At 68.6% G+C, this 21,999-nt stretch overlaps 3 protein-coding genes across 3 annotated transcripts in view; 2 read left to right on the top strand and 1 right to left on the bottom strand.

Moving 5' to 3' along the window:
- Positions 1–11,089, top strand: part of URB1 (URB1 ribosome biogenesis homolog) — a 34,096-nt gene extending 23,007 nt beyond the window's left edge. The window contains exons 25-39 of the mRNA XM_036429085.2: positions 83–141; positions 1,213–1,406; positions 2,204–2,314; positions 2,717–2,780; positions 3,688–3,859; positions 4,370–4,472; positions 4,673–4,833; positions 5,367–5,478; positions 5,673–5,779; positions 6,076–6,219; positions 7,199–7,308; positions 7,781–7,975; positions 8,694–8,935; positions 9,282–9,842; positions 10,444–11,089. Of these exons, the coding sequence (XP_036284978.1) occupies positions 83–141; positions 1,213–1,406; positions 2,204–2,314; positions 2,717–2,780; positions 3,688–3,859; positions 4,370–4,472; positions 4,673–4,833; positions 5,367–5,478; positions 5,673–5,779; positions 6,076–6,219; positions 7,199–7,308; positions 7,781–7,975; positions 8,694–8,935; positions 9,282–9,842; positions 10,444–10,676 (2,568 nt within the window). The 3' untranslated portion in view covers positions 10,677–11,089. The remainder of the gene's footprint in view (positions 1–82; positions 142–1,212; positions 1,407–2,203; positions 2,315–2,716; positions 2,781–3,687; positions 3,860–4,369; positions 4,473–4,672; positions 4,834–5,366; positions 5,479–5,672; positions 5,780–6,075; positions 6,220–7,198; positions 7,309–7,780; positions 7,976–8,693; positions 8,936–9,281; positions 9,843–10,443) is intronic.
- A 569-nt stretch (positions 11,090–11,658) lies between these two features.
- Positions 11,659–17,701, bottom strand: LOC118714148 (melanocortin 2 receptor accessory protein). Its single transcript, XM_036429086.2, has 3 exons — positions 17,271–17,701; positions 12,948–13,044; positions 11,659–12,117 (listed from the first exon to the last, which is right to left on the bottom strand). The coding sequence occupies exons 1-3, from the start codon at positions 17,374–17,376 to the stop codon at positions 11,883–11,885; spliced, it is 438 nt and encodes a 145-aa protein (XP_036284979.1). The 5' UTR covers positions 17,377–17,701; the 3' UTR covers positions 11,659–11,882.
- Positions 17,702–21,081: 3,380 nt separating this feature from the next.
- MIS18A (MIS18 kinetochore protein A) overlaps positions 21,082–21,999 on the top strand; it is a gene marked incomplete at its 5' end in the record, with an annotated part of 7,666 nt that continues 6,748 nt past the window's right edge. The window contains one exon of the mRNA XM_036429084.2: positions 21,082–21,439. Coding sequence (XP_036284977.2) covers positions 21,082–21,439 — 358 coding nt within the window. The remainder of the gene's footprint in view (positions 21,440–21,999) is intronic.

Genomic DNA, 21,999 nt, shown 5'->3' with positions numbered 1-21,999 from the left:
GGGGTGGCCCGCCCTCAGGAGCAGCTGGAGTTTCAGCCCAGGCTGGTCCCCACGCTGCCCGGCTGTCTGTCTGTCCCCGCAGGGCTCGGTGGGTGACGTGGGCCCCGGAGATTGGCAGCAGTTTGTGAAGATGGGACTCAAGTAAGTGGACAGCGGTTTTCTTCTGTCCTCACTGCGGTGTTTTCGTTGGTTTTGGAGAGCGAGGGAGGGGCGGGGAGAGAGAAACACCAGTGGCCGCTTTCCTGGCGGACAATGGCCCTTCAGCGCTTGTGACGATGCTCCGCCCGCTGACCCGCCCGGCGGGTGGCGGGTGGCGGGTGGCGGGTGGCGGGTGGCTTGTGGCTTGGTGGGGGTCTGTGGTGCTGGTGCCTGTCGGTCCCGCTCGGGGACCTGTGTGGAGCCCGGTCACAGCCGGCCCGTGCAGCGGGCTGTGCGATGGCGAGGGCGGCCTCCCATGGGGGACTGAGAGGCAGGAGGTGTGGGACCCGCAGGCACCCACAGCACCGCGGCCGGTCCGTGCTCTCCTCTCCTCTCCCCGCCCGGCCCAGGGCGTGTCCACAAGGCTGAGCCTGGCGTGGCCACGCGTGTGCTCAGACTTGGCATGTCACTGTGTCCCTAAACAACCGTGCCCGTGTGTGTGCCTTCCTGTAACTCCATGTCCCGCGTCAGTGTGTGGACGCAGGCTCTCACCCACGGCTCCTGCCGGGTCCTCCTGTCGGCTTCGCCAGTTACTGGTCCAGGTGGACACCCCCTTCCCTCCCCCGTCCCCGCGAGGCTGCTGCTCGGCACCCAGGCGCCAGCTTTCCTCAGAGAGGGATGTGCCGGCGGCTGGCGTGGGCACCGCTCTGCCCGTGCCCAGGGCTGGCTGGCTGAACGGGGTGGGAGCTCACCCTTCCCCACCCCACGTCCTCGCTGCCCGTGACAGACGGACGCTGGTGCTGGCCGCCGGGCGCCCGGAGCCGTGCTTCCCTGGCTGCTCCCCAGCAGACACGCCTTCCCAGGGGCGGGGGAGCGAGGGGCCGGACCCGGCGAGAGACCTCTCTGTCCGCCGTGGCTGCTGTGTCTCCGGATCGCCCATGGCGGTGTCCCGGGGGCAGAGCCCTCCTGGAGCAGGAGGCCTCGGAGGGAGACGGTGAAGTGGAGGAGAGCTGTCTGCACCGTTTCCTGTGAAGTACGTCCCTGAGGAGGCTGCCCCTCGGTGCTCACTCCCAGGTCCCGGTATCAGGACCCCGCGTTCCTGCGGGCGCTGCACGCCGCCACACAGCTCCTGTACCGGCCCGAGAGCCCCGCGCGCGAGAGGCTGGTCCCCCTCCCCGTGGTCCACACGATGCTGGCCCAGCACTCCCTGTTCCTGCCGACGCTGCTGGCCTCCGGGGAGGAGGGGCCCCCCGACAGCCAGGTGAAAGGTGAGGAGACATCTCCCTCCCACCCTACCCCCCAGGCCGATCCTGGCTCCCCCCTGCGGGGCTCTGCGGAGGGAGAGGGAGGGAGAGGGCGTGGTCTGTCTCCGGCAGCACCAGCCCAGAGCCGCTCCTGGTCTGGGGGCTGTGCCAGGGGCACCGAGGTCAGGCCTGGGACGGGGTCGCCGAGAGGAATCGTGCGGCTGCCTGAACCGTCGATGGAGGATGGGAGCCTCGGTGAGGCCGGGGCCCTCGGGGACCCGGAGAGCCAGGCCCTGCGCCACCTGTCCGGGCCGGCGTGTTTACCTGAGCGCCCAGGGCCCTCCGGGCACGGGCGGGGACACGCAGGAGAGGCGAGGGCCTGCCCCCCGCAGCCACGCAGCCGGCCCCCAAACCGTTAGGGCTCCCGAGGTCGCACGCGCAGTGAAGAGCACCTCCCCGCGCAGTGGGCAGGAAGCCCCAGGCTGCGCCCTCTGCTGGGCGGGGAGGAGCACAGGGCTGGTGCCGGGCTGGGGAGGGCTTGGGGGGGGAGGGCGGAGGCTGAGATCCGCCTGTCAGAGCCGGGGTGGGGGGGGGTGTGTGGATGCACCCAAGCCCAGGCTCGCTCGGAGGTTTCACGCTCAGTTTCCCTGGGATGTGTCCTCTCATTCCGACAACGTGTGCACGTGTGCGCGCGCACACACAAACATACATACACTCGTGCACATACATACACTCACAGGCACACAGACATAGTCACACACACACTCGCTCACACACATACAGTCACACACACTCACTGCTGCTCACGCTGCTTCTCCCAGAGGCGCTGGTGGACCTGCTGTGGGGGCTGGTGCAGCTGTGCCCGTCCGTCTGCGAGACCAGCCACTTCGCCGTGCTCCTCGGGGCCTACGGCGCCTCGCTCAGCATCCTGGGTGAGGGGGGACCCTCCTGGGGGAGGGGCTGCCCTGGGGGGGGCCGTCCTGGGGGAGGGGATTGTCCTGGGGGGGGGGGCCGTCCTGGGGAGGGGATTGTCCGGGGGGGGTGGGCCGTCCTGGGGAGGGGATTGTCTTAGGGGAGGGGGCAGGGCCTGTCCTGCGTAAGGGGGGGACCTCCTGGGGGAGGGGCTGTCCGGGGGGGGGGGGCCGTCCTGGGGGAGGCGATTGTCCTGGGGAGGGGCCGTCCTGGGGGAGGGGTCCAATCCTCTGTGGGGGGGCCGTCCTGGGGAGAGGGACCATCCTGGGGGGGACCGTTCTGGGGGAGGGGGACCGAGGTGATGGGGCGGGGGGGAGGGGGACTAGGACTTGCCTCCCTAACTTGACCTTCGCCTCCCTCAGACCAGAAGATCTTGCTCCTCCTCCGGGCGTACGAACAGAACCAGCTCAGCCTGGTCAGCTTCAGGTGAGCGCGGGCAGAGGGGCGGGGCGGGGCCCAGCAGCCCCATCTCCTCCGGTCCTGTCTGGCTCCCGGTGGGGCTGGGGGTGGGTCCCGGCTCCCCGGCTCCTGAGGCCGCCTGCGGCTGAGCTGGGGACCGGGGTTCGGGCAGGGCGAGGGCTCAGAGCAGTGCCTGTGCATCGCGCACTCCAGTGGGGTGTCCTCTGTCGTCATCGCCGACACCGTCCCCCTCCTCACGCCAGCACCCCTCTCACCCACGTCTCCCCAGTTATGACGGGGGTGAAGGGACAGGCCCTAGTGCTGTGCTCAGAACAGCCAGTTGCTCCACACAGCTGCTGCGATGGTGCTTCCATTGGCAGTTCTGTCCTGTGGGGCCCCTAGCACCATGCTCTCCCCCCGCCCCCCGGGGTGCTGCTGTGGGGCCCTGACCCCGTCCTCTCCCCCCCACCCCCAGGTGCTGCTGTGGGGCCCTGACCCCGTCCTCTCCCCCCGCCCCCCCCCCCGGGGTGCTGCTGTGGGGCCCTGACCCCATCCTCTCCCTCCCCTCCCCCCGGGGTGCTGCTGTGGGGCCCTGACCCTGTCCTCTCCCTCCCCTCCCCTCCCCCCGGGGTGCTGCTGTGGGGCCCTGACCCCGTCCTCTCCTCTTTCCTCCCCTCCCCCCCGGGTGCGGCTGTGGGGCCCTGACCCCGTCCTCTCCTCTTCCCTCCCCTCCCCCCCCGGGTGCTGCTGTGGGGCCCTGACCCCGTCCTCTCCCCCCGCCCCCCCCCGGGTGCTGCTGTGGGGCCCTGACCCCGTCCTCTCCCCCCGCCCCCCCCGGGTGCTGCTGTGGGGCCCTGACCACCTCCTCTCCCCCCGCCCCCCCCCGGGTGCTGCTGTGGGGCCCTGACCACCTCCTCTCCCCCCAAACCCCCAGGGTGCTACTCTGGGGCCCGGCGGCCGTCGAGCACCACAAGACGAGCCGCAGCCTGGGCAAGTCCCTGTGGCAGCAGCCGAGCCCCGGGGACATCCTCCGCCTGCTGGACCGCGACCGGATGATGCAGACCATCCTGCACTTCCCCCAGAGCCGGCGGCTGCTGCCCCCCCAGGTGCGGAGGCCGGGCCGGCCACCAGGGGGCACACACACGGGGGTGGGGGGGAACCCTCTGAGGGCTCCACTGCACCCTCAGCTGTAGAGGCCTGAAGTACAGGCTGTTTCCTGTTAACTTCTTACTGGGTCACACGTCAGCCACATGCACAGGTCTCTATGCTTCCTTGTACCCACACACGATCTCTATACCCACACAGGAACCCCTATACCTACCTGGGGCCCCTATACCCACATAGGACCCCCTATACCCACACAGGCCCCCTGTACCCACCCAGGGGCCCCTGTACCCAGCCGGGGCCCTGTGTACCCACCATAGTTACCAGCACCTGCTTCGTTTATAACTTGTCTCCCAAAGATCATGTTGTTCTGGGTACAAGCACTAGTTTTTACAGAGTCATCTTTAATGCCCGGATGTTCCAGGCAGTTTGGACTCCGGCAGTGGGTGGGCATCCCCCGTTAGATGCGGGGGGAGGGGAGGGCAGGGTGCACACTGTGTCGGCTCTCACAGGACACACAGGACCCCATATTCCGAGACGGGAGCCCCCCGGACCTTGATGGCCTGTATGACCCCTGCTTCCTCCTGCACCTCTTCAGCGAGCTCACCCGGCCAGGTAACGGCGGCCGGGGTGGGGTGCCAGGGGGCCCAGGGCTGGGGTGGGGTGTCCTGCCTTAGGTTTGTGCGACTAATCAGTTCCTGGCAATTCCTGGCACACGTGCTGATGTTGGTGAAGCACTAAGGAAGTTGAATCGCCGAGTCGCGGCACCGAGGGATCTGTGCCTGCGGGTGTGTTAACGCCCTTTCTCTTCCCAGAACTGGTGGTGGACTGTCGCAAGTTTGTGGATTCCAACGCCCTGGGCCTGACCGCCGCGGCCCTCAGCAGCTACGACCCCCAGCTGCGAGCCGCCGCCTACTCCGTGCTGGCGGCCTACTACGCGCACGTGGAGGGGGCCCGGTTCCGAGAGCAGCCCCAGGTGAGGCCAGGCCGCGCTCTGCCGTCTGCGGGCTGAGCCGCCGGAGTCTCTGTCCCCCCCCCCGTGGGGCAGGCGTGGCGCGGAGCCTGTGGTGGGAACGCGGTTTCGTTCCCTCTGGCTCTTTTCCGGTTTAAACACGGTGCTTACGGCGGCCGCTGTCCGGCCCGGTGCCCAGGAGAGGGCGGGAGCAGGCGGACCATCCGGCCTGGAGCCCCAGCTCTGCCTCGGCCACGGGACCTGGGTGTGGGCTGTGCGGGGCTGTGGGGCCTGTGCGGGGCTATGGGGGCTGTGCGGGGCTGTGGGGGCTATGCGGGGCTATGGGGGCTGTGCGGGGCTGTGGGGGGGCCGTGCGGGGCCGTGGGGGGCTGTGCGGGGCTATGGGGGCTGTGGGGGACTGTGCGGGGCTATGGGGGCTGTGCGGGGCTGTGGGGGGACTGTGGGGGGGCCGTGGGGGCCGTAGGGGCCGTAGGGGGGCTGTGCGGGGCTGTGGGGGCTGTGGGGGTGAGGCCGGTACAGCCCCTCTCCTCTCCCAGGTCCTCTACCTGCTGGACGTGGTCCGGAACGGGGTCCGCACGCCCAACATGAGGCTCACCTTCACCCTGGCGCTCTTCGTGGCCAAGGCCGCCCTGCAGGTCCTCAGGCCAGGTGCCTGTGGGGGAGGGGGAGGGTAGGTAGGGGTGGGGGTGGGGTGAGGGTGCTGGTGCGGGTGAAGGTGTTGCCACCGACAGGTGAGGGCGCAATTGAGGGTGTGGGTGGGGGTGAGGATGAGGGGGGATCGGGATGCAGAGGCTGAGCAGGCGGTGCCCGCGTGCCCGCTGAGAGCACCCCTCCCTGCCCAGAGGAGCACATGTACCTGAAGATCAACAAGTTCCTGCTGTCTCACGAGGACCTGAACATGAGCAAGGTGCCCGGCTTCTTCCAGCTCTTCTATAGCTCCGACTTCCAGGTGGGCCGCCCCCTGCGCCCTCTGCCTCCCAGCCTCTCCCACAGCACGCACGGCCCCCAGGGGCTCACCTCCGGGCAGCCTCCGTCTGCGCCCCTGGCTCCGTCACTGTCCTCCCGGGTCCGGGGGGAAGGCCACGCGTGCTCATGGGCCCCTCCTGAGCCCGGCCGCTCAGCGTGGGCGGGACCTGCCCGTCCCCCGAGGCGGTGACGGAGGTTCGGCCAGAGCAGGGGCGCTGCCGGCTGCCAGCTGCCGGCTGCCGGTGCCGCCGCGGCTCTGACTGGTCGGTCTCGCTGCAGCACGGCGCCGAGCGGGAGTGGCTCTTCGGGCTCCTGCGGGAGGGCATGCGGGACAAGCACTGCTTCGAGCTATACGCCCGGCGCGGCGTCCTCCCCGTGCTGCTCGCCTTCTCCAGCAGCCCGCTGTGCGGCCCCGCGGCCCAGGTGCGTGCCCCCCTCCCCTCCCCTCCCCCCTGTGCACACCCTCCCCCTGTGCCCACCCTCCCCCTGTGCCAGCAGCCCGCCGTGGGGCCCCGCGGCCCAGGTGCGTGCCCCCCCCCTCCCCTCCCCCCTGTGCACACCCTCCCCCTGTGCCAGCAGCCCGCCGTGGGGCCCCGCGGCCCAGGTGCGTGCCCCCCTCCCCTCCCCTCCCCCCTGTGCACACCCTCCCCCTGTGCCAGCAGCCGGCTGTGCGGCCCCGCGGCCCAGGTGCGTGCCCCCCCCTCCCCTCCCCCCTGTGCACACCCTCCCCCTGTGCCAGCAGCCGGCTGTGCGGCCCCGCGGCCCAGGTGCGTGCCCCCCCCTCCCCTCCCCCCTGTGCACACCCTCCCCCTGTGCCAGCAGCCCAGGTGCGTGCCCCTCCCCTCCCCTCCCCCCTGTGCACACCCTCCCCCTGTGCCCGCGGCCCAGGTGCGTGCCCCCCCCTCCCCTCCCCCCTGTGCACACCCTCCCCGTGCCAGCAGCCCAGGTGCGTGCCCCCTCCCCTCCCCTCCCCCCTGTGCACACCCTCCCCCTGTGCCCGCGGCCCAGGTGCGTGCCCCCCCCTCCCCTCCCCCCTGTGCACACCCTCCCCCTGTGCCAGCAGCCCGCTGTGTGGCCCCGCGGCCCAGGTGCACCCGCCGTCCCTGCGTCTGCCCTCCTCCCCTCCCCCCATTCACCCACCCTCCCCCCATGTGCCCGCTCGCCCATCCCCCCACCCCAGTCCATGGGCCTGGAGGGTCTCGGCTCTCTGGTTTCTCCTGGAAGGAAGCCGTGTAACTCCACCCAGGCGGGCATGGCCTCACTGGCTCTCAGGAGGGTCCTCGTGGGTGTAGGTGTGGGTGGGGGAGGGTCCTCAGTGGGTGTGGTGCAGGGTGGGGGCGGGTGCAGGCCGCCCGAGCCCGTCCACGGGGCGCGCTCAGGCAGCAGGCTCTCCCGGTGGCAGGGCTGGGTGCTGGAGATCCTGCAGAAGGCCGCCCGCAATGCCGGGGCCGCCCACGCGCTCCTGCGGGACTACAGCCTCCTGACGTGGGTGCTGCACACGCTGGAGGGCAGGTGAGCGGCGGGCGAGGGAGAGGGGGAGGGCTCTGCGGGCTCCTCCTGTCCCCTCACTAACCCCAGCGCGGCCCCACCCCGGGACCTCGCGGAGCCCACCGCCTCCCAGGGCCCGTCCTGCACAGCGTGGGGCCAGGCTCCCACAGGAGGGGCGAGGGCACTGTCCGAGCTGCTCTGACTCCTGACCAGCCCGAACTGGAGGCGGGGCCGGGGCTGCGGGGAGAGGAGTCTCCTGTGGCCGCAGCGGCCGGGGGCTGCCTCCGCTGGGCCCGGGGGAGGGTGAGGAGGCGCAGTGTGAGGTCGGGGTGTGGCCGGAGCCGTCCTACTCGGACCTGTGCCATGCGGGCTGCAGGGGCTAAGCGGGCGGCCTGCGGGGCTGGGCACCCTGAGCCGCCCGGAGGGACTGCCAGCCTCGTCCTCCGCGGGTTCCGCCCTCGGTGCCGGGACGGGGAGTGACAGCGGTGCTCCTCAGGTTCCTGGAGACGCCGCTGCTGGCCGGCATCATCGACCTGCTGCACGCTCTGTGGGTGACCAACCTGGGGGGCCGGGGGCCGGAGGCTGGCAGCCCGCCAGGCCCGCCTGGAACCCAGGAGCCCCGCAAGCTGCCGGCCCTGCACCTGGTCAATGAGTTCCTATACGTGCTGCTCGCGCTGGCCAGGCACCTGAGGTAGGCCGCCGCCGGCCACCGTCCGGCCACGCCCCTCCCTGCCGGCCACCGCCCGGCCACGCCCCTCCCTGCCAGCCACACCCTCTCCCTGCTGGTCACCGCCCACCCTCCCTGCCGGTCACTGCCCGGCCACGCCCCTCCCTGCAGGTCACCGCCCGGCCACACCCCTTCCCTGCTGGTCACTGCCCGGCCACACCCCCTCCCTGCTGGTCACCGCCTGGCACACCGCCCTCCCTGCTGGTCAGTGCTCCAGCCGGGCTCCGGGCAGAGCGTGCAGATGACGCCAGGAATCCCCTGTCCTCACTGTCCCTCTCTCGAGTCAGCCTCGCAGGCTCCTCATAGACTCCTCGTGGGCCTGGGAACTAACCTGCTGTCCAGGTCCCTGGGCAGGAGCCGGCCCCCTGACCTCCGAGTCCAGCCTCGGGCGTTCCGAAGGAAGAACGTGACCCGTGACCTTGACCTTAGAAAGTGCAGGGTTCCTGACCTGCCTCCGCCGCCCGCTGCCCAGGCTCCTGTCCAGGCCCCCCCTTGGGAGCGGCAGCATTTACCCTCCCCCCTCACTCCCTTCTGCCCAGCCGCAGGGCGCCCTGGCCTCGGGGCAGTGAGCGTGCCCGGGGCCCCTGACCTCGGGCTCTGCCCAGCGGTCTGCCCCTCGGCCGTGGTTCCCGGAGGCGTTCCGGCGGACGAAGCAGCGTGCTCAGGTGTCCTCCCCCCGCAGGCCCGCCCTGGCCTCCGCGCAGCTGACCTGCTTCTTCGGGGCCCTGGACGCGGCTCTGCGGTGCCGGGCGGCCGCGCTGCGGGCCCCCCGGGGCCTGGGCCGCCTCGCCGGGAACCAGGCGGTGCTGTCCACCGCGGACGCGCTGCTCCTGCTGCACAAGTGGAGCCTCGTCGTGCGGGACAGCGAGCTGCAGGGGGCGCTGCGGGCCGCCGCCGAGGAGCTCCGCGCCCGGGACCTGCTGAGTGCGTGCAGCCGCCGGCTCGTCCGCACCCCTCCAACCTCCACCCCCGCCCCCTCCCCGCTCCCCAGCAGCCCTGTCCCCGCTCTGGGCAGCGGGGGAGGCGTACAGACCCAGGTCCTATGGTCGCCTAGAGGGGACACAGGGTTTGGGGCCCCACCGGGGAGCCCCCTGCTACAGCCGCGGCGCCCCCACCTGTCCAGGGCCAGGTGCCCGCTGTGCCCAGGCAGCTTGGCCTCCGAGCTGCCCTGCCCCAGCCCCTCCCCCGCCCCAGCCCCTCCCCTGCCCCAGCCCCTCCCCTGCGCCACCCAGTCTGCAGGCGCAGGCTCACCGTCTTCTCTCTCTGGCAGAGATGCTCAAGGACAGGAACAAGCCCACAGGGCCCACCCGCGCCCGAGGCGCTCGGGGCCGGAGGAGGGGGCCTGGGGAGGCGGAGGAGGCAGCCAGCCCCGCAATGCCGCCTTCCAGCCTGGAGACGTGCAGGGGCCTCCTGCGGTCCATCCTGACCCACTGGGGGCCCGTGTTCCCCGGCCCTGCGCCCGCTCAGGGGCCCTCGGACCCGGCCGCCCCCCACGGCCCCGCGTGCACCGTCGCCGCCCTGGTGGTCAGCTGGGTGCTGCGCACGGCGGCCGAGGGCCCGCTCGGCAGGGCTGAGGCTGTGGGCCTCCTGGGTTGGCTGCGGGCCCACGTGGAGCGGCAGCCGGAGGTCGGGGCCCGGCTCCTCGCGGACGGCGCGGTGAGGGGCGGCCTGTTCCGGCTGTACAGCCGGCTCTGCGCCGAGGGGCCGGCGCCCGAGCTCAGCGCGCTGATGCTGCCGCTGACGGCGGCCCTGAGCCCCGCAGAGACGGCCCTGAGCCCGGCCGTGGAGACCCTCCTGGCTTCCCTGGACGAGGAGGAGGAAGCCACGCGAGGTGATTCTGGGGGCCGTGGGCGGTGGCGCATGGGGGGCGGGCCTTTGCCTGGGGAAGGCCTTAGTGACGCCATCACAGGGGGTGCTCGCCCCCCGACCTCCAGTCCCCCAGGACCGCCCCTCCCTGCAGGCCTTTCCCAGACAGGGTTACATTCCACATCGTGGCCAGGTGCCTGTGTGTGCCCATGAGTGCCTGTGTGTGCACATGTGTGGCGTTGGGCAGCTGCCTGGGAGCGGTTTGCACGTGTGAGTGAGGGAATGGGGCGTGGAAGCCTGGAGGGGGCACGCGGGCCATGGCGCCTGCACGTGGCCCCTCTGCCTGGAGGCCGGGCCCCTTCCCCGGACGCGGGAGCAGGAGGGGGAGCAGGTGGCTGCAGTCGGGGACGGAGCTCTGCCTGTGAGGGGGGCGGGTAGACCTAGAAGAGACTGGCCTGTGGCCGCGTTCCCTGCTTCACCGAATGCAGACGGACGGACGGGTTTGGTTTACTCAGCCCACGTGGCTGCCGGCGTGGCTGGTCCAGCCGGCTCTCGGGCCGTGCGGCGAGGGTGGGTGGCGGGCTGTGCCGCGTGGATCCGCGCCCTGACGGCCCCGTGTCCTCCAGCCTCCGCCGCCTTCCTGCTGTCCCTGCACGTCCAGGACGTCTGGCTGGGGGCCCAGTGGCCAGACTCGCTCCTCGCCCACGTCCACATGGTCCGGGAGGCTGCGGGCGACGCGCCCGGCACCGGCCAGGAGCCCATCATCCGGCTCTGCGAGGACATCGCCGCCCTGGCCCCGGACAGAGCCGGCCCCGCGGGCGCCAGCAGTCCCGGGCGGGCGGGCGGGGCTGTGCAGTGACGGCTCCGGTGGGGGTCGCGCTTCGTCTGCTTATGACAGTGAACGGACAGCAGGGACTGCGGGGGCGGGAGCGGGAGGGGCGTGGCTCCTGAGGGGCCTCAGGGCCGCACGGCAATCCGTGGCCGGCCCTTCTCCCGTTCCTCCCTCAGAGGGGATTCTCGCCGAGCACGCGAGGGTTCCTGTGACGTGAAGCTGCCCGTCCACAATGTGTCCCATCAAATAAAGGCGCGGACGGAGGTGCTTGGGCTGTCTGAGGGCCGGACACGCCCGTGTGACAGGACGTAGGCGAGCTCCTGCCGCAGCTCAGCTCCATTAAACCACGGGCTGCGCAGGCCCTTAGGGTGCAGTCCCCTTGGCCTCGGCTGGGGAAGCAGCCTGTTTTGTAACTGATAATAAATGTCTATTTTTGTTAATTTCTGTGTTTTGTTTAATTGACGTTAAAAGCTGTTTTGGTTCCTCAGAGGCCTGCGGGTTTGAGTCAGTCTGACTTCCAAGGCCCCTCCCTGATGGTGTGCCCGGACGCTGTGGAAAATACGGACGAGGCAGCTTTCCGTGTAGCCTGTCCCTGTAGCCCCGCACCCTGCACCCCGCACGCCAGGGCTCCCGGCTCGGCCTCGTCACCTGACAGCCGTGGCCCCCGCCCGTCCCCCTGGAGGTGGCTGCCGTTTGCCCGTGTGACACCCCACCCGAGAGGCGTTAGCGCAGACGGAGCGTGCTCGGCTGCAGGCCCCTCACCACCAAGCAGCTCATCCTGGAGGCCAGGAGCTGCTCCCTCCAACCCAGCGTGGCCGCCCCTGCAGTCCATCCCGCAGCAGGATCTGTGGGAGGGACACCACCTTCCTCGCCCCTGTCTGCGCCCTGGAGCTCGGGCCCTCGCCTGCCCTCCGCCCCACGGCCCTGGGCGCGGAAAAGTACAGGTCACCCGGGAACTCAGGCCCATGGTGCTGCAGCGGAGACTGGAGGCTGGGAAGTGGCGGTGAGACCAGCGAGTGACTATCTTTATTTCCGTGTGCTCTGTTCGCGCTTCCCGAGGGAGCCCAGGAGTGAGTGCGGCTGGTGCTGCGGGGCCAGCGGGTGCACAGCCCTCGTCAGCGCCTCGGCCGTGGCAGGCTGCACCCCTGCTTCCAGGAGCACGTGTCCGGTCTGAGTCCCTCCGAGTGGCCGTCACTCGCCGGTGCAGAACTGGCTCCAGTGGGAGGCCGGACATCAGCTGATGCCGTGGGGGTCCCCGTCCAGGGCCTGCTCCCACAGGAGAGCTGGGTGGGCCTGCGGGGTGGTGGGGGGCGAGGCGGAGGGCCCGGAGGCACTGCTGCCTGGCTCCCTGGCTGAGCTGGGCGGGGCCCGCTGGGGGGCGCTGTGGAGCAGCGGGTGCCTCCGGATGCAGAAGGGGAGGCTGACGTGGAGGCTCCAGGGACACGCAGGGCGGGGCGGGGCGTGGCTCCTGTGGACAGAGACAGGCAGGCGTCAAGGCTGGAGGACAGCCCCTCCCTGCTCCGCTGGGCTAATTAAGTGAGATACACCTACAGTAGGGGTGTCGAACTCAATCAGAGAAGGGGCCAAAATATAAAATCCAGCCTAAATTGCGGGCCGAATGGTTTACTGAACAGTCATAAACTGTCATTGTGATGGAAACGCAGCGGAGTGCAGTGATGACAGCGCGGTGCGGGCCACATTGCAAGGCCTGGCGGGACGGATTTGGCTCGTGGGCCTTGTGTTTGACACATGTGACCTACAGTGTAAGCCAATGAGCGATAGCATAATCATCCAATTTTGCCACCATCACCACACTCTATTTTTTTTACCTTAATTTTTTTATTGATGTCAGGAAGGGAGAGGGAGAGAAACATCAATGAGAGAGAATCCTGGATCGGCTGCCTCCTGCACGCCCCACACTGGGGAGAGTCCACAACCTGGGCCTGTGCCCTGGCCCAGAACCAAACCCTGACCTGGTTCATAGGGCAGTGCTCATCCACTGAGCAACACCAGCCGGGCACCACAGTCCCTTTCAGGATATTTTTATCCCCAAAGATGATATCATTAGCAACAGCCAGGAAGCTGCCTCTTCCAAAAACTTCCCATCAGAATCCCTGAGCCTCAGGTCCTCGGCTCAGCCACAGGGAGCGGTCAGGCCTCGCTCCTCCCGAGGCAGGGCTGTGCATGGACGTGCAGCTCTTCACGCGGCCCCGAGTCCCCCTCGCTGCCGCCCACGGGCACCCTGCCCGCACCCACCGCCCGCACAGCCCGGGCCCTCAGACACCCGCCCGCACGCACCTGGCCGCGGGAGCCGGGCGGGACATGGAGAGCAGGACGAGGAAGAGGAGCACCACGAAGGCGGCCAGGCTGGCCCAGAAGGCGATCACCACGGAGTCTGCGGGGAGAGGAGCGGGTGTGACCATCGGCACCGCCCTGGAAGGGGGGACCCAGGGGAAAGCAAGGGCGATGTCCAGCCTCTGCCGGCCTCGGGGCGTGAGGGGCGGGCTGTCTGGAGGGGAAGCGGGATGAATCTGCAGCGGATGGAGGCACTCTCAGCTGCTGCTGCTGCTCAGAAGGTGGGTCTCCCACCGGCCGGTGTGGCTCAGGGGTTGAGCATTGACCTGTGAACCCTGAGGTCAGGGTTCAGTTCCCGGTCAGGGCACAGGCCCGGGTTGCAGCCTCGATCCCGTGTGGGGCGTGCAGCCAGTTAATATTTCTCTCTCTCCTCTCCTCTCACTAAAATAAATAAAATCACTGAAATCACTAAAAACATTTTAAAAAAGAAGTTGGTTTCCCTGCTCCCTTTCTCCTTGGGAGGGAGAAGGAAGGGCCCGGCAGCTCCTGTGACGAGCGTCCGGCGGGGCCTCCCTGGCCACCTGCCCTGGGAGGAACCGGAGAGAGAGGGGCCCTCCCTGTGAGCTGGGCGGGCCGCGGGGCCACAGCAGGGAAGAGGCACTGGCTGGGTGTGGCCGGGGCTAAGGGGGACACCCGGGAGGCGCCCTGGACCCGCCTGGGAGCAGCGGCAGGCCGGTGCCCTCTCCACCAGCTCAGGCACCTTGGCCTGTGGCACGGGAGCCACCGCAGGTGGTGGGGTGGCGAGGGCGTCTTTGGTTAAACGGCCTCAGAGGAAGCCCGGCTGGCAGGCCTCAGGGGTTGAACATCGACCTATGAACCAGGAGGTCAGGGTTCAGTTCCCGGTCAGGGCACAGGCCCGGGCTGCGGGCTCCGTCCCCAGTGGGGGCCGTGCAGGAGGCAGCCGACCTATGGTTCTCTCTCATCATTGATGGTTCTCTCCCTCCCTCCCCCTTCCTCTCTGAACCCAGTAAAAACATTTTGAGCACCGAGGTCAGTCCTGTCAGCGCCTCTAAGGAAGCAGCTTCAAACCCTGGCAGCTGGGAAGTCTCCCTCCTCCATCCCCCAAGGGCTCAGTCCTCTGCCGCTGCCCTGGGTCGGTGTCCCTCCACCCCCCCACCAGCAGGCCGTGGGACCACAGCTTTCACAGCCAGCCCCGCGGACGCGTGACACTGAAGCGGCCGGAGCTGTTCCCGTGAAGCCCTCTCACTGCGCCCTGCGAAGGAAGAGGGTTCGCTGCCCCTGGGAGGCCCTCTTCCTCCGGAGGACGTCCTGTCCCCGCAAAGCCCCGCCCGCCCCCGCAGTTCAGCAGGAGGCTCATTTTCCCAGGGAGCCCGCCTGGCAATGGAGGGCCCGCCCAGCCCCAACGTCCCCTCCCTCCTCCACTCCCCTCTCCTCCCTTCCCTCCCTCCCCTCTCCTCCCCCGCCTCCCCTGGCTCCTCCCTCCTTTCTGGGGCCAACTGGACACCAGCTGGACAGGGGAGGGAGGCGGCCACAGCGATTGGCAGGAGAAGGCTCTGGCTGGGGGTCGGGGACGTGGCATGTTGGGGGCTTTCTCGTCCGAACTTGGAGACAGCAGATTCATCCCATGAAGACACTTCCCGTCCACGGAGGCGTCTGGTGAGGGAAACGGCCAAGCCCCCAAACGCACCCCCATTCCAGTCCCAGGTCCTGGCCAATTCGCTCCGGATGTCCCCTTCTCTGGGACCAGCGCGGGGTCACAGCCTGAGGCTCTGGTTCTGAGTTCTGATTCTGATTCTGCCGTTTTCTAGCTACCTGGTCTCAGACCATCTGAATCCGTTTCCGTCTGTTACATGGGATGACAGTGTGTGCTATACAGACTGCCACACAGGTTAAATAAGATCATGTGTGTACAATGCACACACTCAGTTCCTCCTTCACTGGCCGTGCAGCGATCTGTAAACGGAATACACTGTTCTGTGAAGAGGGTCGATGGCAATGATATCCCTCCATCCTTCCAGCTCAGGAGAATATAAGCTGTGCCTTGGCCAGTGTGGCTCAGTGGTTGGGGCATCAGCCTGCACAGCCAAGGGTCGAGGGTTCAATACCTGGGTTGCAGGTTTGCTCCCCACCTCCGGTTGGGGTGGGTGCAGGAGGCAACCAGTCAATGTTTCTCTCCCCACTCCCCACCCCCCGCCCCCTTCTTCCCTTCCACTCTGAAAAGCAATGGAAGAAATATCCTCGTGTGAGGATTAACAACGACAAAAGTAACATGTGAGGAACTGCATTTCCCCAGTAACAGAACCCCTGCTGATTGCTGGGCACAAGGCTGTCTGGAAGACTACAGTTCCCAGCCTCCCTTGCAGCAAGGTGTGGCATGTGACAAGGTGTTGGCCAATGAGGTGTGAGTGGGATTTTCCTGGACAGTTTCTTGCAGTCTTTCTGCAGGGACGACCTGCTCCCTGGTTCCTTCTTACTCTCCTGCCACGTTTTCTGCCCAGAGCACAGCGGTGACGCGGAATCTGCGTGGGGGGTGGGGGGTGGAGTGTGGGGATGGGAGCACGGCGGTGATGCGGAGCCTGGTGTGGGGCACGGGGCCTGGGGCGTGGGGACGAGGGCACGACGGTGACACAGTCTGGTGTGGGGCGTGGGGCACGGGGCGTGGGGGCGTGGGGACGAGGGCACGGCGGTGATGCGGAGCCTGGTGTGGGGCACGGGGCCTGGGGCGTGGGGACGAGGGCACGGCGGTGACACAGTCTGGTGTGGGGCGTGCGGTGTGGGGTGTGGGGTATGGGGGCGAGGGCACGGCGGTGACAGTCTGGTGTGGGGCGTGCGGTGTGGGGTGTGGGGCGTGGGGACGAGGGCACGGCGGTGACAGTCTGGTGTGGGGCGTGGGGCACGGGGTCTGGGGCGTGGGGGCGAGGGCACGGCGGTGACACAGACTGGTGTGGGGCGTGCGGTGTGGGGTGTGGGGTATGGGGTGTGGGGACGAGGGCACGGCGGTGACACAGTCTGGTGTGGGGCGTGCGGTGTGGGGTGTGGGGCGTGGGGACGAGGGCACGGCGGTGACAGTCTGGTGTGGGGTGTGGGGTATGGGGTGTGGGGACGAGGGCACGGCGGTGACACAGTCTGGTGTGGGGTGTGGGGTATGGGGCGTGGGGACGAGGGCACGGCGGTGACAGTCTGGTGTGGGGTGTGCGGTGTGGGGTGTGGGGTGTGGGGGCGAGGGCACGGCGGTGACAGTCTGGTGTGGGGCGTGCGGCGTGGGGCACAGGGTCTGGGGCGTGGGGGCGAGGGCACGGCCCCGAGGGCAGAGGAGGAACCGGGAGGCTGGCTCCTGGGGCTCGGGGGGCCAGCCCCGCACCCGCCCACAGACGGCTCCTGGGGGAGGAAGCGCCTTTTGCTCCACCTGGTGCTGTCCACTGGCCCAGCTTTCTGTGTGGGATCAGTAAAAACCTGGCTTTTTAACTGAAGGCCCTCAAACTTACAAAAGAACACTGACTCTCAGAACAGCCCTCCTCGGCCAGAGGGTGTCCCCGTCCCTAGCACGCATGTCCTGACCAGACACTGACACCGGGCAGCACCAGCTCTGAGAGCGCGTTTATTTCTGACGCCCAGTGTACCGATCGGCTTAATCTCACTCACCGATGGCTTCTCCCCGAGCTTAACTGTTTCCCCAAAGCAACTCCCCTGGCAAGGACACACCTGGCCCGGACCTGTGGCTCAGTGGTCGAGCGTCGACCTGTGAACCAGGCGGTCCCAGTTCGATTGCTGGTCAGGGCACAGGCCCGGGTTGTGGGCTCCATCCCCAGCAGGAGGCAGCCGGTCCACGATTCTCTCTCATCATTGATGTTTCTCCCCCCCCCCCTTCCTCTCTGAGATCAATAACAAATATTTTTTTTAAATAAGGACATGGGACGATTTCCGTTTGGAGCTGGTGGGCAGAGCCACCTCCCTCCCCATGCCTCCGGGAGGGCGGGGCTGGGTCCCCAGCCCGGCCTTCGCTTTGTTTTTCTCGCTCTTGTACTTCCTCCGCCGGATTGCTGACAAACCCCGCGTCGCCCCAGGGGGGGGCTGGCGGGCGCTGGGCCGGGCTGTCACCCACCCGGGAAGCTCGCTCTCTCCGAGTCTGACACAGACACGGGGACCCCGAAGCCCCCACGGCCTCCACCGCGCCCCCCGGGCCCCGGGCCCTCGACCCCATCACAGAACCCGTTCCCGCAGGGGCGCCCAGCCTGGCGTTCCTCCGGCGAGTCCCGGACGTTCCAAGGACAAGGACGGCCCCCGAGCCGCCCCCGCAGGACTCACACTTGTGGGCCCCCAGCTGCCTCTCGTCCACGGGGAGCAGGTCCAGGTAGTCCAGGTAGTACTCGTAGGCGGGCGCCGAGGCGTTGCTGCTGTTGGCCATGGCCATGGCCGTGCCGCTGGCGTCCGGCTGCCAGGCCGCGGGCAGATTGGCCAACCCCTCGGGGAGGCGTCCAAGTGTGTCTGTGGGTCTCGGGCCCAAGGCCGCCCGGCCGGAGCCATTGGCTGGAGGAAGGGGTGGCCGCCTGCCGGACGCTCTGGGCTCCGGCCCCTCCTGACGAGGCTCCAAGGCAAACAGGGGAGGAGGCCGCGGGGGGGAGGAGGGACGCAGACCCGGCTGGGAGAGACGGGCGGGGCGGGGCTAGCCGCTGGAGGGGCCCGCTCAGCCCTCAGGGCACGAACAGGTTAACCCCGCGGAGCTGGGCTGCCCTTGGCCCCTCCGAGGCCGCGCTGGCCGTTGAGCAACCGGCCCACTGGCTCAGGCTCGTCATCCGAGCGGAGACGGCGATGTGGGCCCTGAACTGTGACCCGCCCACGTCCACGCCGCCCGTCCACTAGGCCAGAGCGCCCCCCGCTAATCTGGGCCCAGACCCTGGGCTCCGCGATGGACGAGGTGCTGTCTGGGCCAAGGCCCCGCACGGGGGGTCCAGCTCCTGGGCACGGCCCGCAGGCCACCGCCCGGCTGAGGCGCTGGGCGGGGGAGCATGCGGGGCCCAGGGCTGTCTTCCTCCGAGGCCACGGCCAGGGGCGTCCCCGGGGCTGAGGGGCCTGGCTCGGCTGCCGGGAGCCGGAGTCACACAGCGCTGGGTCCCTCCAGCACCCACTTCCCGTGTGCTCCACGGGTCACCGCACAGGGCGTGGCACGGACGGTGTGGACGGCAGCGGGAACCTGGCCTCTCGGTGGAGCCTGCAGCCACCGGCCCACGAGGCCACACCGCACGCCGTGGTCTGCAGCTCCTGAGGGCCGCCCCCTGGGCATGTCCACAGAAACCACTCCATCCTGCGACTCGGGACAAACACGCTCGCCCACATCCGCACACAGACCCGGAGCTGCGCTGAGACAGGCCTCCGCACGGAGAGCCTCTGCTGCATGTCCCGCCCCGCGGCCATCTCCCCGCAGCCAGCGCGCAGCCCCTCGCGTGTGCACACGGAAGGCCGCTGTGCATGCTCTCAGACACACACACACACACACACACACACACACACACACTGAGTGGGGCCAGGTTGTGTGCGTTCAGAGATCATCATCATCTGGCCACTCAGTGTACATTCAATGGGAAACAAAAACCCCGTCTCTTGCTTTATTGTGATACTCAATAATGTGGTGTCGGTAACCAAGCCTCGACATCTCTGAGGCATACCTGTACTGTGACTGTATTCTCTAAACGTCTTTGTGACGTACATGGAACGCTATGATGTCTCGTATTTGCTTCAAAACACCCCATGGTGCCGAAGCCGGTGTGGCTCAGTGGATAGAGCGTCGGTCTGCGGACTGAAGGGTCCCGGGTTCGATTCCGGTCAAGGGCATGTACATTGGTTGTGGGCACATCCCCGGTAGGGGTTGTGCAAGAGGCAGCTGATCGATGTTTCTCTCTCATCGACGTTTCTAGCTCTCTATCCCTCTCTCCTCCTCTCTGTAAAAAATCAATAAAATATATATATTTTTAAAAATACCCCATGGTGTGTGGGAAAGGTAGAGGTAGAGAAGATTTCTTGATAATTCTTAAAGCTTATTGATGTATTCACGGTGAGAACATTCTGCAAGGCATCTAGCAATAGGAATCACTGGACTTTTAAGAAATGTGCACAAAGCTTCAACTTGGGAACTTCTGTTTATCATGAAATTATCAGACAACGGCAGAAAGCTGTATGTACAAAACATTCACCTTAGCACTGTTTATTTTTAGACATTTACCACCCCCGCATCCTGTAAGAAAAACAAAGTTACTTTAACAAAATGAAACAGGAATCTCAGATGCATGAGAGCACGAGACACAAACAAAACAAAATGGTGGCAGCTGAAGGGTGGAAACGGCTCCAAAGGCCGCTTTCCCACTCAGCGGGCGGCGGGGAGTTACCCTGCCTGCCAATCTCTTAATTCCCGAGTGCGGAATGAGAGTTGTAGCTAGGCCACCTGATCCGGATGTGCACCGAGTGGCCAGATTACGATGATCTCTGAGCACATGATCACCTGGCCACTCAGTGTTTGTCCTGGGCATTGCGGGGAGCCGGCCCTGTGTGCCGCCAGCTCCGCCAGGCTCAGTGACCCAGGGGGCGGTGAGGGATGAAGGACGGAGAAAAGACAGACAGGAGGAGGAAGCTGGGTGGGGTGGGACACTGCCTCTGATGGAGAGACAGCGCCATGGGCTGCAGCCGATGCCATGAGGCAAAGGAAGGGCGTGGCCAAGGAGTTTACCACATTCTGAGTTTCCATCCTACTCAGCTACACGCACCTGAACTCTATCGAGCCCTCAGGCACGTGGGGCCACGTGCTCGGACCACAGGGGCACGCTCACAACCACAGCTGTTGGCTGTCACGGTGCTGGGAGGCTCTGCCCTCCACGCTGGCACCTGCAGGTGGCTGTGCCCTCTCGGCAGACCGAGGCTTGGACCTGTCCAGACGCTGTAACTGTGTCCCACAGAATATATTATACGTATGTATCTATTATATATATGTGTGTGAATATAATAAATATAATTAATATAATTAATATGATATGATATGATATGATATGATTATAATATACGGTCCCTCGGCTGGGCCTGCGCCCCTCGCAATCCGGGTCCCCTGGGGAAATGTGGGACAGCCGGCTTCAGCCTGATCCCCAGCCGGAGCCGGAGGCCCCCCGCCCCCCGCAGCCGCTGGGCGGCCTGACCTCCAGGGGCGCCCGCGGGGCCTGGGTCTCTGCGGGGACCCCAGAGCGGACGGCGCACAGCGCCACCTGGCGGCGGTGCTTGTAAGCGAACTCGGTGAAGCTCCGGGAATCCCGGGGGCATCGCCCGCGTTTCACACAGACACCCGTGCTGTTCCCACGCACATCCCCCCGCAACCCCATCCCCCCCAACCCCCCCAGGTCTGCAGCCGGCCCACCCCGACCCCCACCCCCGGCTCTGCAGCGGCGCCGCCACGCCAAGGGGACGCCTCCGGGCGACCACCGCCACCTCCCTGTGCGGCGGGGGAGGCAGTTCACGGCCATTCGCCCGCGTCTCCGGGGCCGGGCCTCCTCCCAGCAGCGGTGGCGGCTCCGCACATTCCTCTCCCGGTTCCTGTCCTCCTCCCCCGCACGCGGCCGGGCCGCCCCGCCTCCGGGGCAGCGGACTCGCCTTAGATCCCCGGGGAGGCCCCGGGGCGGAGCTGCCGACGGTCCGGGCGGGGCTCTCAGGCGCCGCCCCGCGGAGGCCTGGCCGCCGCGCCGCCCGCGCCCGGCGGGGACGCCATGCACGCGCGGCGCCCGGCCGGCCAGCCGGCAGCGAGCATGCGCACTGGCGGGCTGCTCCCCGCCCCGCCCCGCCAGGCCCCGCCCCCGCCAGGCCCCGCCCCGACGCCCCGCCCCGCCAGGCCCCGCCCCGCCAGGCCCCGCCCCGCCAGGCCCCGCCCCGCCAGGCCCCGCCCCGCCAGGCCCCGCCCCGCCAGGCCCCGCCCCGCCAGGCCCCGCCCCGCCAGGCCCCGCCCCGCCAGGCCCCGCCCCTCCAGGCCCCGCCCCGCCAGGCCCCGCCCCGCCAGGCCCCGCCCCGCCAGGCCCGCCCCACCAGGCCCCGCCCCGCCAGGCCCCGCCCCGCCGCCCCGCCCCGCGCACGCGCACCGGCGACGGCGTTTCCCGTGGTGCCCGCGGCCGCGGTTCGCAGCGATGGCGGGCTTTCCGCGCCGGAGCGCTGCTGGGGCTGCGCCGCCCCCGGCTGCGCGTGCGGCGCGCGGGGCGCGCGGGCCGAGCCGGCGCTGCCGAGCCGGCGGCTGTCGGGGGGCTCGCCCGGCCGCCCGCCGCGGGAGCCGTGGACCAGCGCGTGGGGCTCGCTGGGCGGGCCCGCGCCGGCGGCGGAGCGGAGCGCGGAGGCGGCGGCCGCGCGCGACGAGGACCGGCCGCTCGTGTTCCTGTGCGCCGGCTGCCGGCGGCCGCTGGGCGACTCGCTGAGCTGGGTGGCCGGGCCCGAGGCCAGCTGCATCCTGCTGCGCAGTCAGTGGCGGCGCCCCCGGGGGCGGCGGGGGCGGCGGGGCCCGGGGCCCGGGGCCGGCAGAGCGGGACCCAGGAGGGTGCCGCCCGCCCCGGGCGCTCGCAGGGACAGCCGGTCGCCGCGCATCGGTCGCGGTGGAATCGGCATCGCTGTGAGCGCCCGTTAAGAACAACAACAAACAAAAAGCCGGATTCTCAGCATCTCGGTGCAGCCCGAGTCACTCCCGGAAGCCCGCGCCGTCCTGGCGCAGGACCGGCCGGCGGGGCCATGGGGCCATGGAGCCCCGCTGCCCTCCCGCCGCCGCCGCGGGCCCGGGCCTCCGGTCCGGCCTCAGAGCGGACGGCTCCCCGCGCCGCCCGGCGCCGGCATCCCGGGGCATCGGGCAGCTGGAAGGCGCCCCTGGCCGGTGGTCTCGTGGTGTTAGTTCAGGGAGTGGGTCTGGTTGGTGTAAAACGTTGTTCTGGGGCCTGTGGTTTGGAGTTGAGGTTTCCTCCCAGGAGTAACGGTCTGGGGAGGAGGCGGACTCCTGGGCCCGGTCCCCGCAGGACCGGCAGTCACTCAG

This window comes from Pipistrellus kuhlii, unplaced genomic scaffold (assembly GCF_014108245.1).
Source record: "Pipistrellus kuhlii isolate mPipKuh1 unplaced genomic scaffold, mPipKuh1.p scaffold_m20_p_99, whole genome shotgun sequence".
NCBI classification, from domain to species: Eukaryota; Metazoa; Chordata; class Mammalia; order Chiroptera; family Vespertilionidae; genus Pipistrellus; species Pipistrellus kuhlii.
Note: the sequence above shows the minus strand (reverse complement) of the source record. Positions and strands in the feature narration are given on the sequence as shown.